This window comes from Heterodontus francisci, chromosome 1 (genome assembly GCF_036365525.1).
Source record: "Heterodontus francisci isolate sHetFra1 chromosome 1, sHetFra1.hap1, whole genome shotgun sequence".
In the NCBI taxonomy this organism is placed as follows: Eukaryota; Metazoa; Chordata; class Chondrichthyes; order Heterodontiformes; family Heterodontidae; genus Heterodontus; species Heterodontus francisci.
This window is the reverse complement of record NC_090371.1, coordinates 137,521,408-137,548,035: the sequence shown is the minus strand read 5'-3', so window position 1 is coordinate 137,548,035 and position 26,628 is coordinate 137,521,408. Positions and strand designations below refer to the sequence as shown.

General features: G+C 43.0%; 1 protein-coding gene across 4 annotated transcripts in view; it reads right to left on the bottom strand.

Moving 5' to 3' along the window:
- pds5a (PDS5 cohesin associated factor A) overlaps positions 1-26,628 on the bottom strand; it is a 312,001-nt gene that overhangs the window by 173,184 nt on the left and 112,189 nt on the right. For all 4 annotated transcript variants that reach the window (XM_068036537.1, XM_068036525.1, XM_068036541.1 and 1 more), the window contains exons 7-8: positions 25,482-25,562; positions 1,318-1,458 (exon numbers count right to left, since the gene is read on the bottom strand). In XM_068036537.1, coding sequence (XP_067892638.1) covers positions 1,318-1,458; positions 25,482-25,562 — 222 coding nt within the window. The remainder of the gene's footprint in view (positions 1-1,317; positions 1,459-25,481; positions 25,563-26,628) is intronic.

The following is a 26,628-nucleotide window of genomic DNA, read 5'->3' as shown; positions in this document are numbered from 1 at the left end:
AGAATTGGGGCACCAGCATGCTCTCTGGACTACCCTACTCAATCTATTTCCAGCTTGAAAAATCTGTTTATAGATACACTGTTATAAATCAATTTTCTAGCCAGTGCCATTTCTAACCCATTATTTTATGACTATGTGCCTTAGCCATTAATCATTTAAGTGGAACAGTATCAAAAGCTTTTGGAATATCCAATAAACTTCAATGATATCTTCAAAAAGCCCAAGTATACTTTGTTAAATTCAAACTCCCTTTCTTGAGTCCATACGCACTCTCCTTTAACAAGTTATTATTTTCCTGCTGCTCATACACTAAAAATCTGAAAGTTGTTTAAAATACTTTCCCACAAAATATTTCAGTCACTGGTCTCCACAGTCATTTTAGACAATGGAGAATTTATCCAATACTGTTGCTCACTGAAAGCCCTTTTTATTCCCATCACCAGTCTTTAGATCAAAACAAAATTGCTTTGACATCAGAATCCAAAAGGTGATCATTAATTGCAAAGAGATTTCTGTCTTATCAGTCACCAATGTAGCAATGTTAGCCACTTTGCGAAGCTCAGGATCACCCAAGTTTAGCAAACTTACAAAATGTCAGCTTCACTAATTTCACCCCTCATTTGCTTTAAGGCACTTGGGTGCAAGATGTGCAGACTTGGAATTTTGTTTCTTTTAAGCATACCTAACCTCGGTATAGCCAGAATATCCTTTGCTATTTGCCTAGTTTAGGTCCTCCTCTGCAGTTCCTGGAAATCAGACATTTCACTTCAGCAAATCTCTCTTATTTCTAGGTAAAGGCAATATAATTTACTTGCAATAATTCAGTCATTTTTACCCCCAAAATATTCAAATTATCCAGAAATTCGAATTAAGCAACTGGCACAGTGGGCCTTACAAACACAATGTGAATTATCCAGTAATTTGAATTAAGCAACTTCAAATTAACAGGAGTAGGTTGTAACTTTTTTTAATAACTTTCTATTTATCTGTCCTTAGATCCCAGCCTCTTGTAAACACTTATCTGGATTTATATTTTAACTTCTGTTTACTACAGCTGCTTTAAAAAACATTAGTTGTCACTTCAGTTATTACAGACAATCTTAAATTTAATATTAATCTTCTCATTTTTCTCACCGGCCTTTGCTCGTCTCAGAATTTATCCAATACTGTTGCCCATTGAAAGCCCTTTTTATTCCCATCACCAGTCTTTAGATCAAAACAAAATTGCTTTGACATCAGAATCCAAAAGGTGATCATTAATTGCAAAGAGATTTATGTCTCATCAGTCACCAATGCATCAACAGAGCTGAAACTTACCTTGAGCTTAAACTCAAGCTGTGGCATAACTGAGAGCAGTAGATGAGGATCAATAGCGAATAGCTCCATAATGAGATCAAAAACGTGTTCAGACAAATCACTGACCGAAGACTTCCCCAGAACTAGGACCTGATTAAAGAACTGATGAAACAAATTCCATTAAAAATAAAGAGTTGAAACCAGTCAACCAGAGCACATTGGAAACAAAATAATATGTATAAATATCACCATTAAGTAAAACTCAGTTATACTCATTCCAATACATAGGAAATTTAACATAATTCTACTGACTAGCTCAAAATCTGAGCATTATTTCAAGATTAACAAGATTCAAGGTACCAAAATTGCATCCTCTGAATGGGTGCTGCCCCATCTCCCCTGATCCATTTTTGTTCACATAAAATGTAAATCTAGGTTTCTGAACGAGCAATGGAATTTCTTTTCCAACCTGTGCACTATTTACTCCAATACTTTAAATTTATTGCTAATTACCACAGTTCAAAACTCCAAACCCTCAGCATTTTTTAAACTATGCTTATACTGGACATTGGGATCACTGAAACCAAAATAATTTCAGTATAACTGAAGTTCTGTTGTGAACTTGGGCAGATGAACTAAAGGAAACCAGTGATGTACTGATTTGCTGGCATCTGATCAAAGTTCAGCTCAAAACCAGTTTTAGTTAGAACAGTTTGCTTATTTCAGATTGTGGACATCAAATTTTGAAAATTCAAGCCAACTAGTACAACAAGGGCATTAAAGAAATCCACTTCTGATTCACAACCCACATTGTTACATGGATGAGTGTCAGGAAAGCCCTATATGCCAAATGGGAACTATTAGTTTCATCGGGTGGAAACTTGAGACTTTTAATGACAAAAAAACCCGACAATAACTTTTTAAAAAAGTAGCAGCAAAGATGGCCACTGCCATTTACATCTGAAATACTGGGAGATTGAACTGAAAGCAAAAGGTCTAACAAGAAGCTGAGCCAAAACAATGCTTTACTAACTGAGATTAGACAGATTACCCTCATTAGCAGGACATTCCAAACCATCTCGAGGCATTCATAAATGGACACCTCCCTCCAGGGCGTAAACACTGCCAACCCAACTAAGAAGTTTTGGGTTTTAGACTTAGGACCTCATTAAAAACAAAGGGGAGTGAGAGAACCATGTGACCCTCTTCATCGCTTAAGAAACTGGAAATTTTGTCACAAAGACAGGCAGTAACTAAGTGTACAGCAGATCCAAAGGCTGCTGCTCCCCTGTCTCTCTCTCTCTCCACCGCCACCCCTCCACCACCCCCCCCCCCCCCCCCCCCCCACAGAAAGCATCGTGAAAACCGTCTGTGACTAGGGGACCCTTCAAGCCTACAGACTGCTACAGCCAGCGACAAAGGGATGAGAGCCAACTGCAATTCTGCCTTCAGGAAAACCCGGAGCAAAGTAAGCCAGCCAAAATACATTTTGACTAACCAAGAACTTCAAGAATACAGCTTCAGCCAAGGACTACTGGATCACCCGCTTTACAGACTGTATTTAAGTTCCATTTATTCTGGAGTTTAATCTAACCACCAAATCTATTTTCCCTCCTGTAATCTTGTGTGTGAGATTCTCGTGTGAACGTGTAGCGTATTTTTAAATCGGATTAAGTATAATAAACTTACCTCTTTCTTGTTTAAGCTCAGGAAAACCTGTCCAATTGGTTCTTTCACAATCTCAGTTAAGGAAAAAGGTAAAACACTCATGGTGGTAGTGTGCACAACCACTGTTGAAAAGGAATAAACCCTGTTGCGGTCAAATAAGAGGAAAGGGCAAGAGGGGAGCCTGAGAACCCCTCCTCACCTGGCCGTAACAATGAGAAAAAGAGCACATTATCTGGGAAATTCTATTCCATGATGTGTGTGCTATTTTCTTGACACAGCGTACTGGAGCTCCAACATCCTGCCCCAAAATTTGAGTGTTGAAAAAGTTGTTGAAATAACATACAACTGACAACAGAAATTGCTAGGTTGTCCATCTATCCGAGCACAAAAGCTGTACTATTTTAAATGTGTTTTTCTCCAAGTATTCTGGCATTTTAGGAATTGTTAAAAATATCACATAATTCAGCCTGTTTGTCAGTTGTAATGACAATGGCATCTTGACCAGGCTGTAACCTGGTGGTGTGGCTCCTCTTATGAGCTCCCCCATTGTTCAATGGTCTGTCTGATCCTGAAAAGTCAAATGCATTTAGGAAGAAATTTATGAACACCAACAGAAAACTTTGAGATAATATTTTATATAAACAAAATGTCAGATAAGAACAAGGTTGCTAATAAATGTTGTTTGCTATAGGGCAGGGTTTAAACTAACTTGGCAGGGGTGTGGGAACCAGGAGGAAATATCAGGGAGGAACACCAAGATACACAGAATACTGGGAGAGATAGATAGCACTAGAGTAGGGACTAGCAAATTATTAGGTGGGGTCAGAGTAAGGGAGAAAGAAATAAAGTGTAAATCAGGGTTAGGAACATAGAACTGGTGTAGGCCATTTGGCCCTTCGAGCCTGCTCCGCCACTCGATAAGGTCATGGCTGATCTGATTGTGGTCTCAACTCCACTTTCCTGTCTGCCCTGCCATAACCCTCGACTCCCTGGTCTATCAAAAATCTATCCAACTGAGCCTTGAATAAATTCAATGACCCAGTCTCCATTGTTTTCTGGGGAAGAGAATTCCATAGACTAACTACCGTTAGGGAACAAATTGACCTCATCTCCACCTTAAGAGGGAGGTCTCTTATTTTTAAACTGCGTCCCCTAGTTCTAGTCTCCCCTACAAGAGGAAGCATCTTGCAGTATCCACCCTATCAACTCCCCTCAGGATCTTATATGTTGCAATAAGATCACCTCTCATTCTTTTAAAGTCCAATGGGTAAAGGCCCAACCTGTTCAATCTTTCTTCATTAGCTAAGCCCTTCATCCCAGGAATGAGTCGAGTGAACCTTCTCTGAACTGCCTTTAATGCAATTATATCCTTTTTCAAATTAGGAGACCAAAATTGTACATAGTACTCCAGATGTGGTCTCACCAAGGTCCAGTATAGCTGCAGTAAAACTTCCCTACTTTTATATTCCATTCTCTTTGCAATAAACGCCAACATTCCATGTGCCTTCTCAATCACTTGCTATACCTGCATACTAACTTTTTGAGATTCATGTACCAGGACAGCCAGGTCCCTCTGTACCACCAAGTTCTATAATCTCTCTCCATTTAAATAGTATACAGCTTTTTTATTCTTCCTGCCAAAGTGGACAAGCTCACATTTTCCCACATTATACTGAATCTGCCAAATTTTTGTCCACTCACTTAAGCCATCTATATCCCTTTGTAGACTCTTAACTTACTTTTCTGCCTATCATGGTGTCATCGGCAAATTTAGCTACCATACAGTCAGTCCCTTCATCCAAGTCATTTATATAGATTGTAATTAGTTGAGGCCCCAGCACTGATCTCTGTGGCACTCCACTAGCTACAGCTTGCCAACCCAAAAAAGACCCATTTATCCCTACTCTCTGCTTCCTGTTAGCTAACCAGTCCTTTATCCATGCTAATGTTAGCCCCTACAACAAGCACTCTTATTTTGTGTAGTAACCTTTGATGCGGCACCTTATCAAATACCTTTTGGAAATCCAAGTACACCACATTCCCCTTTATCCATGTTTGTTACTTCCTCGAAGAACTCTAATAAATTACTGAAACATGATTTCCCTTTCACAAAACCATGTTGACTCTGTCTGATCCCAAGTATCTTGCTATAACCTCTTTCATAACTGATTTCCCTATGACCGATATTAGACTAACTGTTCTATAGTTTCCTGCTTTCTGTCTCCTTCTTTTCTTGAATAAAGGTGTTACATTTGTGATTTTCCAATCTGCTGCAACCCTTGCAGAATCTAAGGAATGTTGGAAGATTATAACCAATGCCTCTACTATCTCTGCAGCTACTTCTAAGAACCTAGGATGCAGGCCATGAGGTCCTGGGGACTTGTCAGCCTTAACGTCTAATAGTTTTCCCAGTACCTTTTCCCTGGTGATGGTGATTGTTTTAAGTTCCTCCCACCTTTTGCCTTTTGATTTTCAAGTATCTTTGGGAAGTTTTCCATGTCTTCTGCAGTGAAGACAGACACAAAATACCTGTTCAACGCCTTTGCCATTTCCTTGTTTTCCATTATTAATTCCCCAGACACTCTCTCTGGAGAACCAACACTCACTTTAGTTACTCTTTTCCTTTTTAAATACCTGTAGAAATTCTTGCTATCTGTTTTTATATTTCTAGCTAGCTTTCCCTCATACTCTAATTTCTCCCTTTTTTTGTCATCCTTTGCCAGTTCTTAAAATCTGTCCAATCTTCTGACTTGCCACTAATCTTCGCAGAATTGTAGTGTTTCTTTCAATTTGATACTATCCTCAACTTCCATATTTAGCCACAGATGATGCATCCTTCTCAGAGAGTCTTTTTTTCTCACTAGGACAAATCTTTGCTGAGAGTTATTAAATATCGCCTTAAACGTCTGCCATTGCATCCCTACTGTCTTACCTTGTAACCTCGTTTCCCAGCTCACTTTAGCCAACTTCACCTTCATACCCTTATAATTACCTTTATTTACGTTTAAAACACTAGTCTTAGACCCACACTTCTCACCTTAAACTGAACGTGAAATTCTATCATGTATGATCGCTGTCACCCAGAGGCTCCTTTACAAGGTTATTGATTAATCCTGTCTCATTGCACATTACCAGGTCCAGAACAGCCTGCTCCCTGGTTAGCGCTAGAACTTACTGCTCTAAGAAACTGTCCCAAATACACTCTTTGAACTCATTTTCCAGGCTACCTTTGTCAATCTGATTCACCCAATCTACATGTAGATTAAAGTCTCCCATGATTATTGCAGTACCTTTCTTACGGAGATGGTGGTGTAGTGGTAATGTCACTACATTAGTAATCCAGAGACCTAGGCCAATGCCCTGGGGACACGGGTTCAAATCCCACCACAGCAGCTGGTGGAATTTAAATTCAAATAATTAAAAAAATCTGGAATTGAAAGCTGGTCTCAGTAATAGTGCCATTAAACTATAACCGATTGTCGTAAAAGCCCATATGATTACTAATGTTGTTTAGGAAAGGAAATCTGCCATCCTTACTTGGTCTGGCCTACATGTGACTCCGGACTGTAAAAGCCTCTACAGGTACGTAAAAAGGAAATGCTTGGCTAAGGCAAATGTGGGTCCATTACAGGCAGAGTCAGGAGAATTTATAATGGGGAATAGAGAAATGGCAGAGAAGCTAAATGTTACTTTGTGTCTGTCTTCACTGAGGAAGATACAAAAAATCTCCCAGAATTTGAGGTCCAAGAGACTAGGGAGAATGAAGAACTGAAGGAAATTAGTATTAGTAAGAAGGTTGTACTGGAGAAATTAATGGGGCTGAAGTTTGATAAGTCCCCGGGACCTGATATTCTACATTCCAGAGTGTTGAAAGAGATGCTATGGAGATGCATTGATCATCTTCCAAATTTCTATAGATTCTGGAATGGTTCCTATAGATTGGAAGGTAGCAAATGTTTCACTATTTAAGAAGGGAGGGAGAGAGAAAACGAGAATTACAGACCTGTTAGCTTTACATCAGTAGTAAGGAAAAAGCTAGAATGTGACGTGATAAATAGACACTTGGATAATAATAATCTGATTTGGCATAGTCAACATGGATCTATGAATGGGAAATCTTGTTTGGCAAACCTGAAGTTTTTGGTGGATGTTCCTAACAGAATTGATAAAGGGGAGTTGGTGGACGTAGTATACTTGGATTTTCAGAAAGCTTTTGATAAAGTCCCCCACAGGAGGTCGGTTAGTAAAATTAAAGCACAAGGGATAGGAGGTAATATACTGGCATGGATTAAGAATTGGTTAACGGCAGAAAACAGAGTAGAAATAAATGGGGCATTCTCGCAGGCTGTGAATACTGGGGTAGCGCAAGGATCATTACTTGAACGCCAGCTGTTCACAATATATATATCAATGATTTGGATGTGGGGACACGCATAATATTTCCAAGTTTGCAGATCATACAAAACTAGGTGGGAATGTGTGTTGTGAGGAAGATTCAAAGCGACGTCAAGGGGATTTGGACAGACTGAGTGAGTGGGTGAGAACATGGCAGATGGAATATAATGTGGAAAAATGTGAGGTTATCCACTTTGGTAGGAGGAACAGATGTGCAGTGCAGAGTATTTTTAAATGGTAAGAGATTAGAAAGTGTAGATGTACAAAGGGACCTGGGTGTCCTCGTCAATAAGTCACTGAAAGCTAATATGCAGGTGCAGCAAGCAATTAGGAAGGTTAATGGTATGTTAGCCTTTATTGCAAGAGGATTTGAGTACAGGAGTAGTGAAGTCTTGCTTCAATTGTATAGAACTTTGGTTAGACTGCACTTGGAGTAGTGTGTGCAGTTTTGGTCCCCTTACCTTAGGAAGGATATTATTGCCATAGAGGGACTGCAACGAAGGTTCACCAGACTTGTTCCCGGGAAGGCGGGACTGCCCTATAAAGAGAGATTGGGGAAACTGGGCCTGTATTCTCTAGAATTTTGAAGAATGAGAGGTGATCTCATTGAAATCTACAAAATACTTAAAAGGGATACACAGGGTAGATGCTGCTAAAATGTTTCCCCTGGTTGGGGAGTCTAGAACCAGGGGACGCAATTTCAAAATAAGGGGGAAGCCACTTAGGTCCGAGATGAGGAGACATTTCTTTACTCAGAGGGTTACGAATCTTTGGAATTCCCTACCCCAGGGGGCTGTGGAAGCTCAGTCGTTGAGTATATTTAAAGCAGAGATTGACAGATTCCTAAATACAAATGACATAAAGGGATATGGGGACAGTGTGGGAAAAAGGCATTGAAATGGACGATCAGCCATGAACGTATTGAAAGGCGGAGCTGGCTCGATGGTCTGAATGGCCTACTCCTGTTCCTATGACCCACAGAAGTGTGGTTGACTCTTAACTGCCCTCTGAAATGGTCTAACAAGCCACTAAGTTGTCAAGAGCAATTAGGGATGGGCAACCAATGCTAGCCCTGCATTCCAAAGAAATAAAAAACACGCCATTTATTTTTTCCTGTATACTCTGTCCTACAGTGCAAATACTGTTTGGGGACCTATAAACTATTCCCGCAAGTGACCTCTTACCTTTCCTATTTCTTATCTCTACCCAAACTGATTTTACATCTTGCTCTTTTGATCGAAGGTCATCTCTCACTACTGAGCTAAGGTCATCTCTCACTACTGAGCTAAGGTCATCTCTCACTACTGAGCTAAGGTCATCTCTCACTACTGAGCTAAGGTCATCTCTCACTACTGAGCTAAGGTCATCTCTCACTACTGAGCTAAGGCCATCTCTCACTACTGAGCTAAGGCCATCTCTCACTACTGAGCTAAGGTCATCTCTCACTACTGAGCTAAGGTCATCTCTCACTACTGAGCTAAGGTCATCTCTCACTACTGAGCTAAGGTCATCTCTCACTACTGAGCTAAGGTCATCTCTCACTACTGAGCTAAGGTCATCTCTCACTACTGAGCTAAGGTCATCTCTCACTACTGAGCTAAGGTCATCTCTCACTACTGAGCTAAGGTCATCTCTCACTACTGAGCTAAGGTCATCTCTCACTACTGAGCTAAGGTCATCTCTCACTACTGAGCTAAGGTCATCTCTCACTACTGAGCTAAGGTCATCTCTCACTACTGAGCTAAGGTCATCTCTCACTACTGAGCTAAGGTCATCTCTCACTACTGAGCTAAGGTCATCTCTCACTACTGAGCTAAGGTCATCTCTCACTACTGAGCTAAGGTCATCTCTCACTACTGAGCTAAGGTCATCTCTCACTACTGAGCTAAGGTCATCTCTCACTACTGAGCTAAGGTCATCTCTCACTACTGAGCTAAGGTCATCCTTAAATTAACAGAGCTACCTCACCACCTTTTCCGAGCTTCCTGTCTTTCTGAAATGTCAAATACCCTTCAATATTCAGGTCTCAGCTTTGCTCACCATGCTAACATGTCTCCGCAATGGCTATCAGGATATACATATTTATTTCTATCTGTGCTAACAATTCATCCATTTTGTTACCAATGCTGTGAGCATTTAGATAGAGCCTTTAACTGTCTTTTTAACATTTTTGCAATCTTTGGCCTTATCTGCTGGTGAACTCTTAAGTTTGCATGCTCTGTCCCTTCCTGCCACACTCTGGTTATCATTACACAATTCGCGACCCTGTTCTATTACCTTGTTGTTTCCCTTTAATTTACCACATCTCCCCTCACATGATCCCTTCCCCCTATTACTTAATTTGAGGTCCTCGCCACTGCTCTAGTTATACGAATCACCAGAACCTTGGTCCCAGCAGGGTTCAGGTGAAGGCCATCCCAACGGTACAGTTCCCACTTTCCCCATTACTGGTGACAGTGCCCCATGAATTAAAACCCATTTCTCCCACACCAGTCTTTGAGCCACTCATTCATCTCTCTAATCTTATTTACCCTATGCCATTTTCTCATGGCTCAGGTAATAATCCACAGATTATTACCTTTGAGGTTCTGCTTTTTAATTTAGCCCCCAGCTGCCCATAATCCCCTAGCAGAACCTCTTTCCTAGTCCTATTTGTCGTTGGTAGCTGCCCATAATCCCCAAGCAGAACCTCTTTCCTAGTCCTGTCATTGGTACCCAGGTGGACCAATACAACTGGATCCTTCCCCTCCCACTGCAAGCTCTACTCCAGTCCCGAGCAGATGTCCCGAACGGTGGCACCAGGCAGGCAACAGAGCCTTCTGGACTCTCGCTCCAAGCTACAGAGAACTGTGTCTATCCCACTGACTATAGTATCCCCCACTAGCACAACATTTCTATTTATTCCCCCAAATTAAGTGGCTTCCTGTACGACAGTGCCATGGTCCGTCCGCTCATACAACTTACATCCTCTGCTCTCATCCATACAAGCTACAAGAACCTTGAACCTCTTGGAGGAACCTGTAGAGGAACAAATTTGCAAGGACATTACAGAGAGGTGCAAGAATTATAGAGGAGTTATAATGGGGGACTTTAATTATCCTAATATAGGGGCGGCACAGTGGCGCAGTGGTTAGCACCGCAGCCTCACAGCTCCAGGGACCCGGGTTCGATTCCGGGTACTGCCTGTGTGGAGTTTGCAAGTTCTCCCTGTGTCTGCGTGGGTTTTCTCCGGGTGCTCCGGTTTCCTCCCACAAGCCAAAAAGACTTGCAGGTTGATAGGTAAATTGGCCATTATAAATTGTCACTAGTATAGGTAGGTGGTAGGGAAATATAGGGACAGGTGGGGATGTTTGTTGGGAATATGGGATTAGTGTAGGATTAGTATAAAATGGGTGGTTGATGGTCGGCACAGACTCGGTGGGCCGAAGGGCCTGTTTCAGTGCTGTATCTCTAATCTAATCTAATCTAATCTAGACTGGGATAGTAGTAGCGTGAAGGGCGGAAAGGGGCAAGGGTTCCTCCAGTGTGTTCAGGAAAATTTTCTAAAGCAGTATGTTCCCAGTCCAATGAGCGGGGAGGCACTGCTGGACCTGGTTCTTGGGAATGAGGTGGGCCAAATGGATCAAATTATCAAAAGAACAACATTTAGGGGACAGTGATTATTGTATCATAAGGTTTAGGTTGGCTATGGAAAAGGACAAAGAACAATCTAGAGTAAGAATAATTAACTGGGGGAAAGTCAACTTCAATGGGATAAGAATGGATCTGGGCAGAATAAATTGGAATCAAAGGCTGTCAGGAAAAATGGCAGCTGATTCAAAGAAGAGATAGGAACAGATTTAAGGTAGTTGGCAAAAGAACCAGAGGTGTTATGAGGAAAATCTTTTCGACATGACAAGTGGTTACAATTTGGACTGCACTGCCTGATAGGGCGGGGCAAACAGATTCATTTGTAGCTTTTAAAGGGAAATGAATATCTGAAGGAGAAAGAATTGCAGAGAGATGGGGAAACAGCTGGGGAGTGGGACTAACTGGATAGTTCTTCAAAAGAGCCGGCACAAAATCAATTGCCCAAATGGTCGTCTTCAGTGTTGTACTATTCCATGACTCTAAGAGTAGTGGAGAGGCTGGTCTCTTGTGATAAGTGGTTCATCTCTTGATCCTTCAAAGGCACTGCAACATCTCCAAGGCAGAAGTCAGGAACGTGACAGAATACTCACCACTCGCTTGGATGGATGCAACCACAACAACACTCAAGAAGCTCAATGTTTTCCAGGACTGAACTGTGACCAGTTAATTAGTACCACTGCTACCAATATCCAACCCCTGTACCAGCGGGTTATGGTGACTGCACTATGCACTGCAGCAACTCAATGAACTTACTTCAACAGTATCCCCCATCATCCTGACCTCGACACCAAGCACAAGAGCAGCAATTTTACTGGAATGCCATCGCTTCCAAATTGTTCCCAAGTCACGCACAATCTGATTTGGAAAGGTATTCATCGCTGTTCAGTCAAAATCCTAGAATTTCCGACTAAATGTCATTGTGGAGCACTATCAGTGTAAGGACTACAATGGTTTCAGAAAACAGCCCAGTACCTTCATAGAGCAATTAAAAAAAAGAGTAATAAAGGGAGCTTTGCTAGCATTATCCACATCCCAAGAAGAAAGTAAAAAAGCTGTAGTCGTTCTACTTGATGTCAAAGAAAGCGAGGGCAAGAATGGCAATGGATGAAGGCGGACTACGAATAAAGTCAAAGATCAAAGGTAAGAATTGACGGTGGTTGCATTTGCAAAAGACTAATAAAAACAAAGAAATAAAGGGTAACTTATATAGTGTTACGACCAGGTGGGAAAGAGATCTAGGGTTCCCTTTCAGCCTTCACCTGGTCTTACCGTAACAGGGTTTAATTTTAAACACACCATGTTTTTAGCTCCCTCTTGGTGAATCCTTGTTCACTGCTTTCCAATTATAAGGCAAAGAAACCAGCACAAATAGGCTTTCTTAGGTTTGAACAAGAAAAGTTGAAATTTATTAAACTCTAATTCGGTTGATGCCTACGGATACACGACTCGCCCATGCTAGCATGCATATGCAATACACACAAGCAAATAGAGACAGAAAAGAGAAGAAAAATAAAGTGGAAAGGTTTGAGGCAATGTCTGAAGAGTTGTTGTTACGGTTCTTCGAGCTCACTGTACAGTCCTTGATTGTAGGTAGATCTTGCTTTTCACTGGGGCCCAGTATTCTTCTTAAAACTGTAGGAGACTTTTCTCTCTTGGGGTTCATGTGTCTTCAGAGGCTTGTGAGAAAGAGATGGGAGCAGACAGGAGAGAGATTTTCTCAGTCAAGGAGCAAACTGCTTTCCTGCCCAAACTGTTTGCACAAATTCAAAAAAACTCAGGTTGCACAGCAGGTTGCTGGTTTGACCATGTCCATTTATGTATTCTGGCATCTCAGCAGACAACCTGGAATGCGAGCTCCCCCACCTTCAATGTCTGGTGATCAAAAGTCCATTGTGGGTGGAATGGCTGCTTTGTCCTTCCAAGCACTATCTGTTAATATGCAAATGTCTTTTCCAGCCACAGCTGATATGTTCAACAAGTCCTCCCCTCACTCCAGTAACATTTTAAAATCAACGTTCATGACAAAATTAATGTGCTTCATTCTTAGCAGGTGGGGGCCAAGCAAAACACCTCCAAACGCAGCAGAATGAAATGCGACTTGAGAAAAGGCGCATTAAAAGTGTCGAGAAAAATGTAAGATACAGAAAAAAACATGCATTTCTCTCATTCATTCATAAATCCTAAAACTTAATACAGCCTGTCTTCTCTTGGTGCCAGTGGTGCTTTAATTGCCCCCTTTTTGGCATCGCAATAAACATTTTTTTAGGGAAGCTTCTCTTCCATTTGCCCATTTCTATGGCTGCCTAGGGTTTTTGTTCCTGCTGAGGTAATTTTTTTTTTAAAGTCAGTAGTGGGCGGGTCTATTTTGAACCCTCTTTCAGTACTTTGCTGAGTCATGCAAAGGCTTTTCACTTCAGGGGATTGGTGGTTTGTTTTTTGTCTGACTGTGGGGGAGGATTCTTTGCTAATCTCCCCTTTGTCCCAGAGGACACTCCTGCCTACAGGTATTTGTGCAGACTCCACTGCACGCCCCGTGGCACTTCGACTAGGTGAAGCATTACCCGCACGGATTCTCTGCCCCTAGAGGTCTTTCTTTGTCTCTGCAGGTTCCTGTAAATGCTGTTAGCAACTCTGGTGGGGTGCTTCTACTGTCTGTATTTACATAGGAGGATGTGGGGTCTACCTTTTCACATTTTTCAGGGTTGTCTGACCGGACAGCAGGGGATTTCAAAGAACAAGAACAAAGAACAAAGATAATTACAGCACAGGAACAGGCCCTTCGGCCCTCCAAGTCTGTGCCGATCCAGATCCTCTCTCTAAATATGTCGCCTATTTTCTAAGGTTCTGTATCTCTTCTCTTCCTGCCCATTCATGTATCTGTCTAGATACATCTTAAAAGACTCCATCGTGCCCGCATCTACCACCTCCACTGGCAATGCGTTCCAGGTGCCCACCACCCTCTGCGTAAAGAACTTTCCACGCATATCCCCCCTAAACTTTTCCCCTTTCACTTTGAACTCGTGTCCTCTAGTAATTGAAACCCCCACTCTGGGAAAAAGCCTCTTGCTATCCACCCTGTCTATACCTCTCATGATTTTGTACACCTCAATCAGGTCCCCCCTCAACCTCCGTCTTTCTAATGAAAATAATCCTAATCTACTCAACCTCTCCTCATAGCTGGCGCCCTCCATACCAGGCAACATCCTGGTGAACCTCCTCTGCACCCTCTCCAAAGCATCCACATCCTTTTGATAATGTGGCGACCAGAACTGTACGCAGTATTCCAAATGTGGCCGAACCAAAGTCCTATACAACTGTAACATGACCTGCCAACTCTTGTACTCAATACCCCGTCCGATGAAGGAAAGCATGCCGTATGCCTTCTTGACCACTCTATTTACCTGCGTTGCCACCTTCAGGGAACAGTGGACCTGAACACCCAAATCTCTCTGGACATCAATTTTCCCCAGGACTTTTCCATTTACTGTATAGTTCACTCTTGAATTGGATCTTCCAAAATGCATCACCTCGCATTTGCCCTGATTGAACTCCATCTGCCATTTCTCTGCCCAACTCTCCAATCTATCTATATTCTGCTGTATTCTCTGACAGTCCCCTTCACTATCTGCTACTCCACCAATCTTAGTGTCGTCTGCAGACTTGCTAATCAGTCCACCTATACTTTCCTCCAAATCATTAATGTATATCACAAACAACAGTGGTCCCAGCACGGATCCCTGTGGAACACCACTGGTCACACGTCTCCATTTTGAGAAACTCCCTTCCACTGCTACTCTCTGTCTCCTGTTGCCCAGCCAGTTCTTTATCCATCTCGCTAGTACACCTTGGACCCCAAGCGCCTTCACTTTCTCCATCAGCCTGCCATGGGGAACCTTATCAAACGCCTTACTGAAGTCCATGTATATGACATCGACAGCCCTTCCCTCATCAATCAACTTTGTCACTTCCTCAAAGAATTCTATTAAGTTGATAAGACATGACCTTCCCTGCACAAAACCATGTTGCCTATCACTGATGAGCCCATTTTCTTCCAAATGGGAATAGATCCTATCCCTCAGTATCTTCTCCAGCAGCTTCCCTACCACTGACGTCAGGCTCACTGGTCTATAATTACCTGGATTATCCCTGCTACCCTTCTTAAACAAGGGGACAACATTAGCAATTCTCCAGTCCTCCGGGACCTCACCCGTGTTTAAGGATGCTGCAAAGATATCTTTTAAGGCCCCAGCTATTTCCTCTCTTGCTTCCCTCAGTAACCTGGGATAGATCCCATCCGGACCTGGGGACTTGTCCACCTTAATGCCCTTTAGAATACCCAACACTTCCTCCCTCCTTATGCCGACTTGACCTAGAGTAATCAAACATCTGTTCCTAACCTCAACATCCGTCATGTCCCTCTCCTCGGTGAATACCGATGCAAAGTACTCGTTTAGAATCTCACCCATTTTCTCTGAGTCCAAGCATAACATTCCTCCTTTGTCCTTTAGTGGGCCAATCCTTTCTCTAGTTACCCTCTTTCTCCTTATATATGAATAAAAGGCTTTGGGATTTTCCTTAACCCTGTTTGCTAAAGATATTTCATGACCCCTTTTAGCCCTCTTAATTCCTCGTTTCAGATTGGTCCTACATTCCCGATATTCTTTCAAAGCTTCGTCTTTCATCAGCCGCCTAGACCTTATGTATGCTTCCTTTTTCCTCTTAGCTAGTCTCACAATTTCACCTGTCATCCATGGTTCCCTAATCTTGCCATTTCTATCCCTCATTTTCACAGGAACATGTCTCTCCTGCACGCTAATCAACCTCTCTTTAAAAGCCTCCCACATATCACATGTGGATTTACCTTCAAACAGCTGCTCCCAATCTACATTTCCCAGCTCCTGCCGAATTTTGGTATAGTTGGCCTTCCCCCAATTTAGCACTCTTCCTTTAGGACCACTCTCGTCTTTGTCCATGAGTATTTTAAAGCTTACGGAATTGTGATCACTATTCCCAAAGTAGTCCCCTACTGAAACTTCAACAACCTGGCCGGGCTCATTCCCCAACACCAGGTCCAGTATGGCCCCTTCCCGAGTTGGACTATTTACATACTGCTCTAGAAAACCCTCCTGGATGCTCCTTACAAATTCTGCTCCATCTGGACCTCTAACACTAAGCGAATCCCAGTCAATGTTGGGAAAATTAAAATCTCCTATCACCACCACCCTGTTGCTCCTACATCTTTCCATAATCTGTTTACATATTTGTACCTCTATCTCACGCTCGCTGTTGGGAGGCCTGTAGTACAGCCCCAACATTGTTACCGCACCCTTCCTATTTCTGAGTTCTGTCCATATTGCCTCACTGCTCGAGTTCTCCATAGTGCCCTCCTTCAGCACAGCTGTGATATCCTCTTTGACCAGTAATGCAATTCCTCCACCCCTTTTACCTCCCTCTCTATCCCGCCTGAAGCATCGATATCCTGGGATATTTAGTTGCCAATCATGCCCTTCCCGCAACCAAGTCTCAGTAATAACAATAACATCATACTCCCAGGTACTAATCCAAGCCCTAAGTTCATCTGCCTTACCTACTACACTTCTTGCATTAAAACAAATGCACCTCAGACCACCAGTCCCTTTATATTTATCATCTGCTCCCTGCCTGCTCTTCCCCTTAGTCACACTGACTTCATTATCTAGTTCCTTACAGGCTTTTGTTACTACCTCCTTACTGTCAACTGACCTCAATTGGTTCCCATCCCCCTGCCACATTAGTTTAAACCCTCCCCAACAGCGTTAGCAAAAGCACCTCCAAGGACATTGGTTCCAGTCCGGCCCAGGTGTAGACCGTCCAATTTGTAATAGTCCCACCTCCCCCAGAACCGGTCCCAATGTCCCAAAAATCTGAACCCCTCCTTCCTGCACCATCTCTCAAGCCACGCATTTATCCTGACTATTCTTTCATTTTTACTCTGACTATCACGTGGCACTGGTAGTAATCCTGAGATTACTACCTTTGAGGTCCTACTTTTTAACTTGGCTCCTAACTCCCTAAACTCTGCTTGTAGGACCTCATCCCGTTTTTTACCTATATCATTAGTGCCTATGTGCACAATGACAACTGGCTGTTCACCCTCCCCCTTTAGAATGTTCTGCAGCCGATCTGAGACATCCCTGACCCGTGCACCTGGGAGGCAACATACCATTCGGGAGCCTCGTTTTCGACCAGAATTCCTCTGGGATTCCTCCAGGACTTCCTTTAACCTGCCCTCTTGGTCATTTTTTCCCTTTCTCTGTCTAAACCTTTGCCAGCCTTGTGCCTGTCTGTCACCTTTTGTTCTCAGCGGGGGTCCCTTACAGTTCGCCAGCCCTGTGCTGGAGGATCCTCCTAAAACCGGTACAGGATATGGGGGTGCCGGTTTCACTGTAGGTTGGGGTTTCCCCTCAACCTGGCACATGTGGCAACTCCTGCAGTACTCCACCACATCTATGTGGAGGTGGCCAGTCTTATGCAGTCTTCGGTCTTTCATATACCGGCATGTACAGCCACTGTAGTCTCGTGGCCCCTTAATATTTATCTCCAGTACCACACTAACTGCTGAACTACTGTCCACTCCTTGCTCTCAGGTCTGTGATGAGAACTCCAGTACCTCATTCTTTAAATAATAGTGATCAGGGTCTCCCTCTGATTCACTTTCAGATTGGGCAGCCTTTTTGTTATTCATTCATGGGCTGTGCGGCATCACTGGCCAGGCCAGCATTTATTGTCCATCCCTAATTGCCTTTGATAAGGTGGTGGTGAGCTGCCTTCTTGAACCGCTGCAGTCCATGGGAGGTAGGTATACCCACTGTGCTGTTTGGAAGGGAGTTCCAGGATTTTGACCCAGCGACAGTGAAGGAACAGTGATATAGTTCCAAGTCAGGGTGGTGTGAGACTTGGAGGGGAACTTGCAGGTGGTGGTGTTCCCATGCAACTGCAGCCCTTGTCCTTTTAGTTGGTAGAGGTCGCGGGTTTGGAAGGTGCTAAGGAGTCTTGGTGCATTGCATCTTGTAGATGGTACACACTGCTGCCACTGTGCATCAGTGGTAATGGGAGTGAATGTTTGTGGATGCGGTGCCAATTAAGCGGGCTGCTTTGTCCTGGATGGTGTCGAGCTTCTTGAGTGTTGTTGGAGCTGCACCCATCCAGGCAAGTGGAGAGTATTCCATCACAGTCCTGACTTGTGCCTTGTAGATGGTGGACAGGCTTTGGGGAGTTAGGAGATGAGTTACTCACCGCAGGATTCCTAGCCTCTCAACTGCTCTCGTAGTCACAGTATTTATATGGCCACTCCAGTTCAGTTTCTGGTCAGTGGTAGCCCCTAGGATGTTGATAGTGGGGATTCAGCAATAGTAATGCCATTGAATGTCATGGGGAGATGCTTAGATTCTCTCTTGTTGGAGATGGTCATTGCCTGGCACTTGTGTGGCGCAAATGTTACTTGCGACTTATCAGCCCAAGCCTGGATCTTGTCCAGGTCTTGCTGCATCTCTACACTGACTGCTTCAGTACCTGAGGTGTGACGAATGGTGCTGAACATTGTGCAATCATCAGCGAACATCCATTTTTGACTTTATGATTGAAGGAAGGTCATTGATGATGCAGCTGAAGATGGTTGTGCCTAGGACACTACCCTGAGGAACTCCTGCAGTGATGTCCTGGAGTTCAGATGATTGACCTCCAACAACCACAAACATCTTCCTTTGCGCTAGGTATGACTCCAACCAGCGTAGAGTTTTCCCCGTGCTAACTCTTGCAATACTGGGTCGGCTCGCTGAGCTTCACCTGGGGAAAATCCATTTAATTCATTCCCTGTGTCTTCCAACTTTCCAAAGAAAGTCTTGGACAGGCAGAACTCAGACATCTGCCTGCAGTGCCAATGCAGTCTCCTCTGGGGGAGCTAGTTTGATCATGGCTTGATCCACTACACATTCAGTGAAACTCAGGGGTCCGTCTCCCACCACTGCCCTATCTCTCTGACCTCCTGCGATCTTTCTTTCACTACTGGGGGGGCTACCACTTTCACCCCACCAGATCATTACAAAGGAGCAGGTCAACCCCGTCCACAGGCAAAGTAGGGACAATCCCTATGGTCACCGGTCCCGAAACCAGGTCGCACTCCAGGCGTACAGGTACAGGCATACACTGCCCTCCAATACCATGCACCACCACTCTGGTGTTCACTGCACTCTGAGGGAAAAGGGATCTAGTGGCCCATGTCCCTGAGAATTACTACGGGTTTGCTTGCCCCACTTGAGGGGTATGGGGTTACTTTCTCTCCAGACACAAACTCTAATAATCTTCTGGAATCCTATTAAATTTTCCTCCACTTGCAACCGTAAGCTTCCTGGGTCTCACTCTTACTGCAGTTCAAGCCACAGCTTGTTCTGCTGTGATTTCCATCAAGCTCCCTTCTTCCCTGAGCGGGTGTGCCCTGATTAACCCTACCGGTTTTCCCTTTAGTTTCGAGCAGTCAGCTTTTAAATGCCCTGCTTTATTACAATGGAAGCACACAGATCTCAGGGTCTCATTCTTGCTCACAGCACCTTCCTTTTTGGCTAGAGGAGGATTCTCTGTGTCTCCTGCTTTTCTTTCTCTCCGAGGACTGCTTGGGTTCCTATCACTTTCCCACCCTTCGTCCTTTTCGGATTTGTGGGGGTGATTAGGAAAGGTTCTCAGGAAACCGACTTAAAAATTAAAGCAAACTCATCAGCGAGAACGGCCACTTGCTGGGCTCTCTGAACCCGCCGCTCCTCTACATGGGTCTTTATGGAGAGTGTCTTTAAATTCCTCTGACAGAACTGCTTCCCTGAGATTCCCATTGCTGAGCTGCAGTTTAAGAGCCCTCAGCCACTGGTCAAAAGTCAGCTGCTTACTTCTTTCAAACTCCAGGTAATTTTGATCAGCTTGTTTCTTGAGGGTTCTAAACTTTTGGCGATAGGCTTCAGGTGCTAATTCATATGCCCTGAGGATAGCATGTTTGGTTTGGTCAGTTCGTAATTTGATGAACTCTCATCTGGAAACAGGGAATAAACCTCATGGGTTTTTCCAGTTAGCTTGCTTTGCAGTAAAAGAGGCCAGGTCTCAGCTGGCCATTTCAGCTGCCTTGCTAGTTTCTCAAAAGACACAGAATTCTTCTACATCTTCCTCAATGAATTTGGGGATTAGATGAGCTAATTTTAACAATTCTGTACCCAGCCCCGAATTACGCCCCTCCATATTGGCCATGCTTTCACTGGGATTACTGTTGCCCCCTAGTTAACTCAAGTCATCTCAGCTCTCTTTCCTTGCATTCTTTCTGGAAGATTCCTTCTCTTTCCTCCCTCTCTTTTTCTTCACGTTCCTTCTAGAAGGCTTTCTTTCTTTCTCCCTCTCTCTCCTGCCTCTCTCTTTCCCTTTCCTCAAATTCAAGTTTCCTTTGTTCCAATCATATCTTTGCTAATAAGACCCTGTCGGAGTCTGCTTCTAACCCTGTTTCTGCTTCATATTCAAGGGAAACATGGTTGGCCACTAGTCTTAGGAGTTCAGACTTCCTAGCCTTGCCACGTACAGTGATCCCACACTGCTCAGCCATTTTCCTCAACTCTTCCATGGACAATGCTTTTAACTTATCCCAAGTTACTTCACCCTGGCTTGGAGAGCTACTCACTTCAATTGGAGACACATTAGTATTCAAGCACTCACAACCACAAGAAAACCTGTAATGAAATCTTGCTTTTTTTTTGGATTGGGAACAATTTGGCTTCCCACTTCCAATTTCTCTCGTTTGTCTGTGAGTCAATCCCAGATGCTAGCACCCAAATTTTTGATACGACCAGGTGGGAAAGAGGTCTAGGGTTCCCTTTCAGCCTTCACTTGGTCTTACTGTAACAGGGTCTAATTTTAAACACACTATGTTTTTAAACTCCCCCTTGGTGAATCCTTGTTCACTGCTTTCCAATTATAAAGCAAAGAAACCAGCACAAACAGGCTTTCTTAGGTTTAAAGAAGTTGAAATTTATTAAACTTAAACTCTAATTCAGTTGATGCCGACAGATACACAACGCGCCCACACTAGCATGCATACGCAATACACACATGCAAATAGAGACAGAAAAGAGAAGAAAAATAAAGTGGAAAGGTTTGAGGCAACATCTGAAGAGCTGTTGTTACGGTTTTTCAAGCTCACTGTCGAGTCCTTGATTTGTAGGCAGATCTTGCTTTTTGTTGGGGCCCCGTATTCATCTTAAACCTTGTTCGCTGTCGGACACTTTTCTCTCTTGGGGTTCATGTGTCTTCAGTGGATTCAGAGGCTTGTAAGAAAGAGATGGGAACAGACAGGAGAGAGATCTTCTCAGGCTAGGAGCAAACTGCTTTCCTGCCCAAACGGCTTGTACAAATTCAAAAACTCAGGTTCCACATTAAATTCCATTTGCCAGTGCTCCGCCATCTTACCAACCCATCTATATCGTCCTGTAATCTAAGGCTTTCCTCCTCACTATTTACGACACCACCAATTTTTGTGTCATCTGCGAACTTACTGATCATACCTCCTATATTCACGTCACCAGGACCATGCTTAGAAATTGAGTTCTCCGGACTCTACTAAGACAACTGGTCCTGATGGTTTTACTCCCATTGACTTCAAAGTGCAATTCCAACCCTACTCCTATACTCTGCTGTCAGTTCAGTTTTTTTTTTAGTTCTGGTCAGTTTTTTGTTAATGAAAATTTGTTTTAGTTTATCCATTTTACCCTAGCAGCTTAGAACTCTTGGCCTTGCATTGGTACTTTCTGAAGTTCTGAAACCTGCTGTAAACTCTAATTATTGTCTGAAAAATAACGACCCAATTATGTGACTGGCTGGTTTGACCATGTCCATTTGTGTATTCGTGCACCTTAGCAGTCAACCTGAGCTCCCCCACCTCCAACGTCTGGTGATCAAAAGTTCATTGTGGGTTGAATGTCAGGGAATGGCTGCTTTGTCCTTCCAAACACCGTCTGCTCATATGCAAATGTCTTTTCTAGCCACAGCTGATCTGTTCAACAAGTCCCCCCCCCACACCAGTGACAGTTTAAAATTAAGGTTCATGACAAAATTAATGTGCCTCATTGTTGTCAGGTGGAGGCCTAGCATGACAATAGCAAAATGTCAGACATTGACTAAAGTTTTGGAGATTTCTAAAGTAATGACAAATGATTCAAAGCTTTCAATAGTAACAGAATGGTCTGGCTGAAAACCTTATTAATAATTCAAAATTTGGTCGTTATTTTTCAGACAATAATTTGAGTTTTACTCCCATTGACTTCAAAGTGCAAATCCAACCCTACTCCTATACTCTGCTGTCAGTTCAGTTTTTTTTTAGTTCTGGTCTGTTCATTGTTCATGGAAATTTGTTTTTATTTGTTTATCCATTTTACCCTAGCAGCTTAGCACTCTTGGCCTTGCATTGGTACTTTCTGAAGCTCTGAAACCTGCTGTAAATGTTGAATGGAGGACTGCGACTAGTGGTGTTCCGCAGGGATCAGTGCTGGGACCATTGCTGTTTGTAGTATATATAAATGATTTGGAGGAAAATGTAGCTGGTCTGATTCGTAAGTTTGCGGACGACACAAAGGTTGGTGGAGTTGCGGATAGCGATGAGGATTGTCAGAGGATACAGCAGGATATAGATCGGTTGGAGACTTGGGCAGAGAAATGGCAGATGGAGTTTAATCCAGACAAATGTGAGGTAATGCATTTTGGAAGATCTAATACAGGTGGGAAGTATAGAGTAAATGGCAGAACCCTTAGGAGTATCGACAGGCAGAGAGATCTGGGCGTACAGGTCCACAGGTCACTGAAAGTGGCAACGCAGGTGGATAAGGTAGTCAAGAAGGCATACGGCATGCTTGCCTTCATCGGTCGGGGCACAGAGTATAATTGGCAAGTCATGTTGCAGCTGTACAGAACTTTAGTTAGGCCACATTTAGAATATTGCGTGCAATTCTGGTCGCCACACTACCAGAAGGACGTGGAGGCTTTGGAGAGGGTACAGAAGAGGTTTACCAGGATGTTGCCTAGTCTGGAGGGCATTAGCTATGAGGAGAGGTTGGATAAACATGGATTGTTTTCACTGGAACGACGGAGGTGGAGGGGCGACATGATAGAGGTTTACAAAGTTATGAGTGGCATGGACAGAGTGGATAGTCAGATGCTTTTTCCCAGGGTGGAAGAGTCAGTTACTAGGGGACATAGGTTTAAGATGCGAGGGGCAAAGTTTAGAGGGGATGTGCGAGGCAAGTTCTTTACACAGTGGGTGGTGAGGTGCCTGGAACTTGCTGCCGGGGGAGGTGGTGGAAGCAGGTACGATAGCGAAGTTTAAGAGGCATCTTGACAAATACTTGAATAGGATGGGAATAGAGGGATACGGTCCACGTAAGTGCAGAAGGTTTTAGTTCAGACAGGCATCAAGATCGGCGCAGGCTTGGAGGGCCGAATGGCCTGTTCCTGTGCTGTACTGTTCTTTGTTCTTTGAGTTTACAGCAGGTTTCAGGAAGTACCAATGCAAGGACAAGCATACTAAGCTGCTAGGGTAAGATGGATAAACAAATAAAAATAAATTTCCATGAACAAAAAACAGACCAGAACTAAAAAAACTGAACTGACACCAGAGAATAAGAGTAGGGTTGGAATTGCACTTTGAAGTCAATGGGAGTAAAACCATCAGGACCAGTTGTCTTAGTAGAGTCCGGAGAACTCAATTTCTAAGCATGGTCCTGGTGACGTGAATATAGGAGGTATGATCAGTAAGTTCGCAGATGACACAAAAATTGGTGGTGTTGTGAATAGTGAGGAGGAAAGCCTTAGATCACAGGACAATATAGATGGGCTGGTAAGATAGCGGAGCAGCTGCAAATGGAATTTAATCCTGCGAAGTGTGAGGTGATGCATTTTGGGAGGACTTAACAGGCAAGGGAATATACAATGGATGGTAGGACCCTAGGAAGTACAGAGGGACCTTGGTGTGCTTGTCCATAGATCACTGAAGGCAGCAGCACAGGTAGATAAGGTAGTTAGGAAGGTATATGGGATACTTGCCTTTAGTAGCCGAGCCATAGATGGGCCGAACGGCCTGTTTCTGTGCTGTATAACTCTATAACTCTATGGTAGAGATAAAATATAAGAGCAGGGAGGTTATGATGGAGCTGTATAAAACACTAGTTAGGCCACTGCTGGAGTACTGTGTACAGTTCTGGTCGCCACACTATCAGAAAGATGTGATTATACTGGAGAGGGTGTAGAGGAGATTCACCAGGATGTTGCCTGGGCTGGAGCATTTCAGCTATGAAGAGAGACTGGATAGGTTAGGGTTGTTTTCCTTAGAGCAGAGAAGGCTGAAGGGGGACCTGATTGAGGTATACAAAATTATGAGGGGCATTGATAGGATAGAAAGAAATTTTTTCCCTCAGTGGAGAGATCAATAACCAGGGGGGCATAGATTCAAGTTAAGAGGCAGGAGGTTTAGAGGGCATTTGAGGAAAAAAAATTTCGCCCAGAGGGTGGTTGGAATCTGCAATACACTACCTGAAGGGTAGAGGCAGGAACCCTCACAACATTTAAGAAGTATTTAGATGAGCACTTGAAACGCCATAACGTACAAGGCTACGGGCCAAGTTCTGGAAAATGGGATTAGAATAGATAGGTGCTTGATGGCCGGCATAGTCATGATGGGCCGAAGGGCCTGTTTCTGTGCTGTATAACTCTATAGCTCTATGGTAGAGATAAAATATGATGGCAAGCACAATGATAGGACAGAGTGCAGCTGTGCAATCTGTCCTTTTTGAAGGGCAATATTATAGTTGGAGGAGAAAAATATGGTCGAATTAAGAATTGTACCATCAGGACAGAAGAGGAGTTGGAAAGAAGGAATTGCATTATTTAAGAAACACAGCCTTAGTCAAAGAGCGAGACAGATAGGGGGGTCAAGCTGCTGATACTTTTCAATAAATATTTTAAGACATTCTAATAATAGATCTACAGAGATTATGAGCAGATAAGTTTGGTTCAGGATATTTCAGATTAAGATGTTACCAGGAAGAAGTAGAACATTTTTATTTATTATTTAAAACAAGAGCAGAATGGCCAATATTCCATATCAATCCGTACTAGATCTGACAGGAGGTGGAAAGATCTAAAAACCTTCATGTCAGTTAGAACATCAGTTACTTCATTGGCACAAATAGAAGGATCAGAAGAGTAAAAGCAGAGAATGCAAAAAAAAGTCTTAAAAACCATCCCAGTTGGCTGATTTATTCCAAACATGATGGGACTGGTTTACAAAGCACAATTTGGCACACGGTGTTCTGAAAGCAAATATTTGAGATATGGTGATTTTAAATGCCACAATCAAAACTGCACACTCCGATATATGTCACAGACTTAAGTGTGGGAAGATGAATTGCATTTCATCGGAATATGATCAAGATACTTACACTGGCAATACATGGTTCAATCGTTTGAGCAGTTCTCTTCAAGAGTATTTTAGCTAAATCATAAGCTTGCTTGTTCATATTCTGAAACAAAACATTAGTAATTATGTATGCGTTAATCACAGTGAATACACAATATTCTGAAAATGTAATCATACAAAATCTGTATATCTCCTAATATCAATTATTATATAAATCCTTATGTAGAGAATGACTGCAATGCAAAGGTCATGTCAATATTTTCCTTTTCACACACAATACCTTTATAAACTGTGACAATCTTCACTCCATGCCTTCTGGACAAGCGCTCTATTCAAATCAGAGTTATCCCTACAGCTCAGTGTATTCATCCAGTCAGCAGCTAAGTCACACATACCAGGGTGATAACAGGTTCAAGCTCTGGTATGTGGAGAGATAGATGAACTCAACTGGCATTGTGGTAGGATCATGCTGACTTCTGGGTAAGTCAGCAAGAGTTCCCAACTCCTGATTGCTTTTTTATTCTTGATGAAGATCGGGTGAAAACAACACTGGACTCAGTGGGATAACAATATAAAGGTGAACTCCAGATGACGGTTGGTGACAAAAATCTGGATTTCACGTGTTATGAGAGCTGCAGGAAGAGGCAATGTTAATTAGAGCCTTCCAATGGACGATTAAAGAGCAGCAGGATGCCATGCAAGAAAAATAGAGAAGCAGAAAGGAGGTCTTGGACTTCTCCCTCAACAATGCTGCCATAGTCTCATTTCAAATGCTATACTAGATAACACAGTAATCCTTGTTTTGTATGAACATTCTGTCTAAGCAAGACCTGGTTAGGGACCAACTCCCTGCATGTGCTTCTGCTCATTAGCTGATTCAAAAATTATGGTTCCTGAACAATCAAGCAATTTTTTTTGTATACATGAAGTTGAGTTCAGTCCAGTTTTGCCCTCTCGGGACTGATGCAAGACCGCCTTATACAGGAACACATCAGAACAGACCATCACCTCAAGCAAAAGATCCTTCAAATATGCAATGTACAGTTTAGTTTCAAAGTTGCTTAGATTATCGTTTTTCTAATCACTTTTCTCTTGAAAATTGGGAAGAAATAAAAATGAACACTATGGCCTATGAATGCATAAACTAACATAGGAGGAAAATAGCAGGA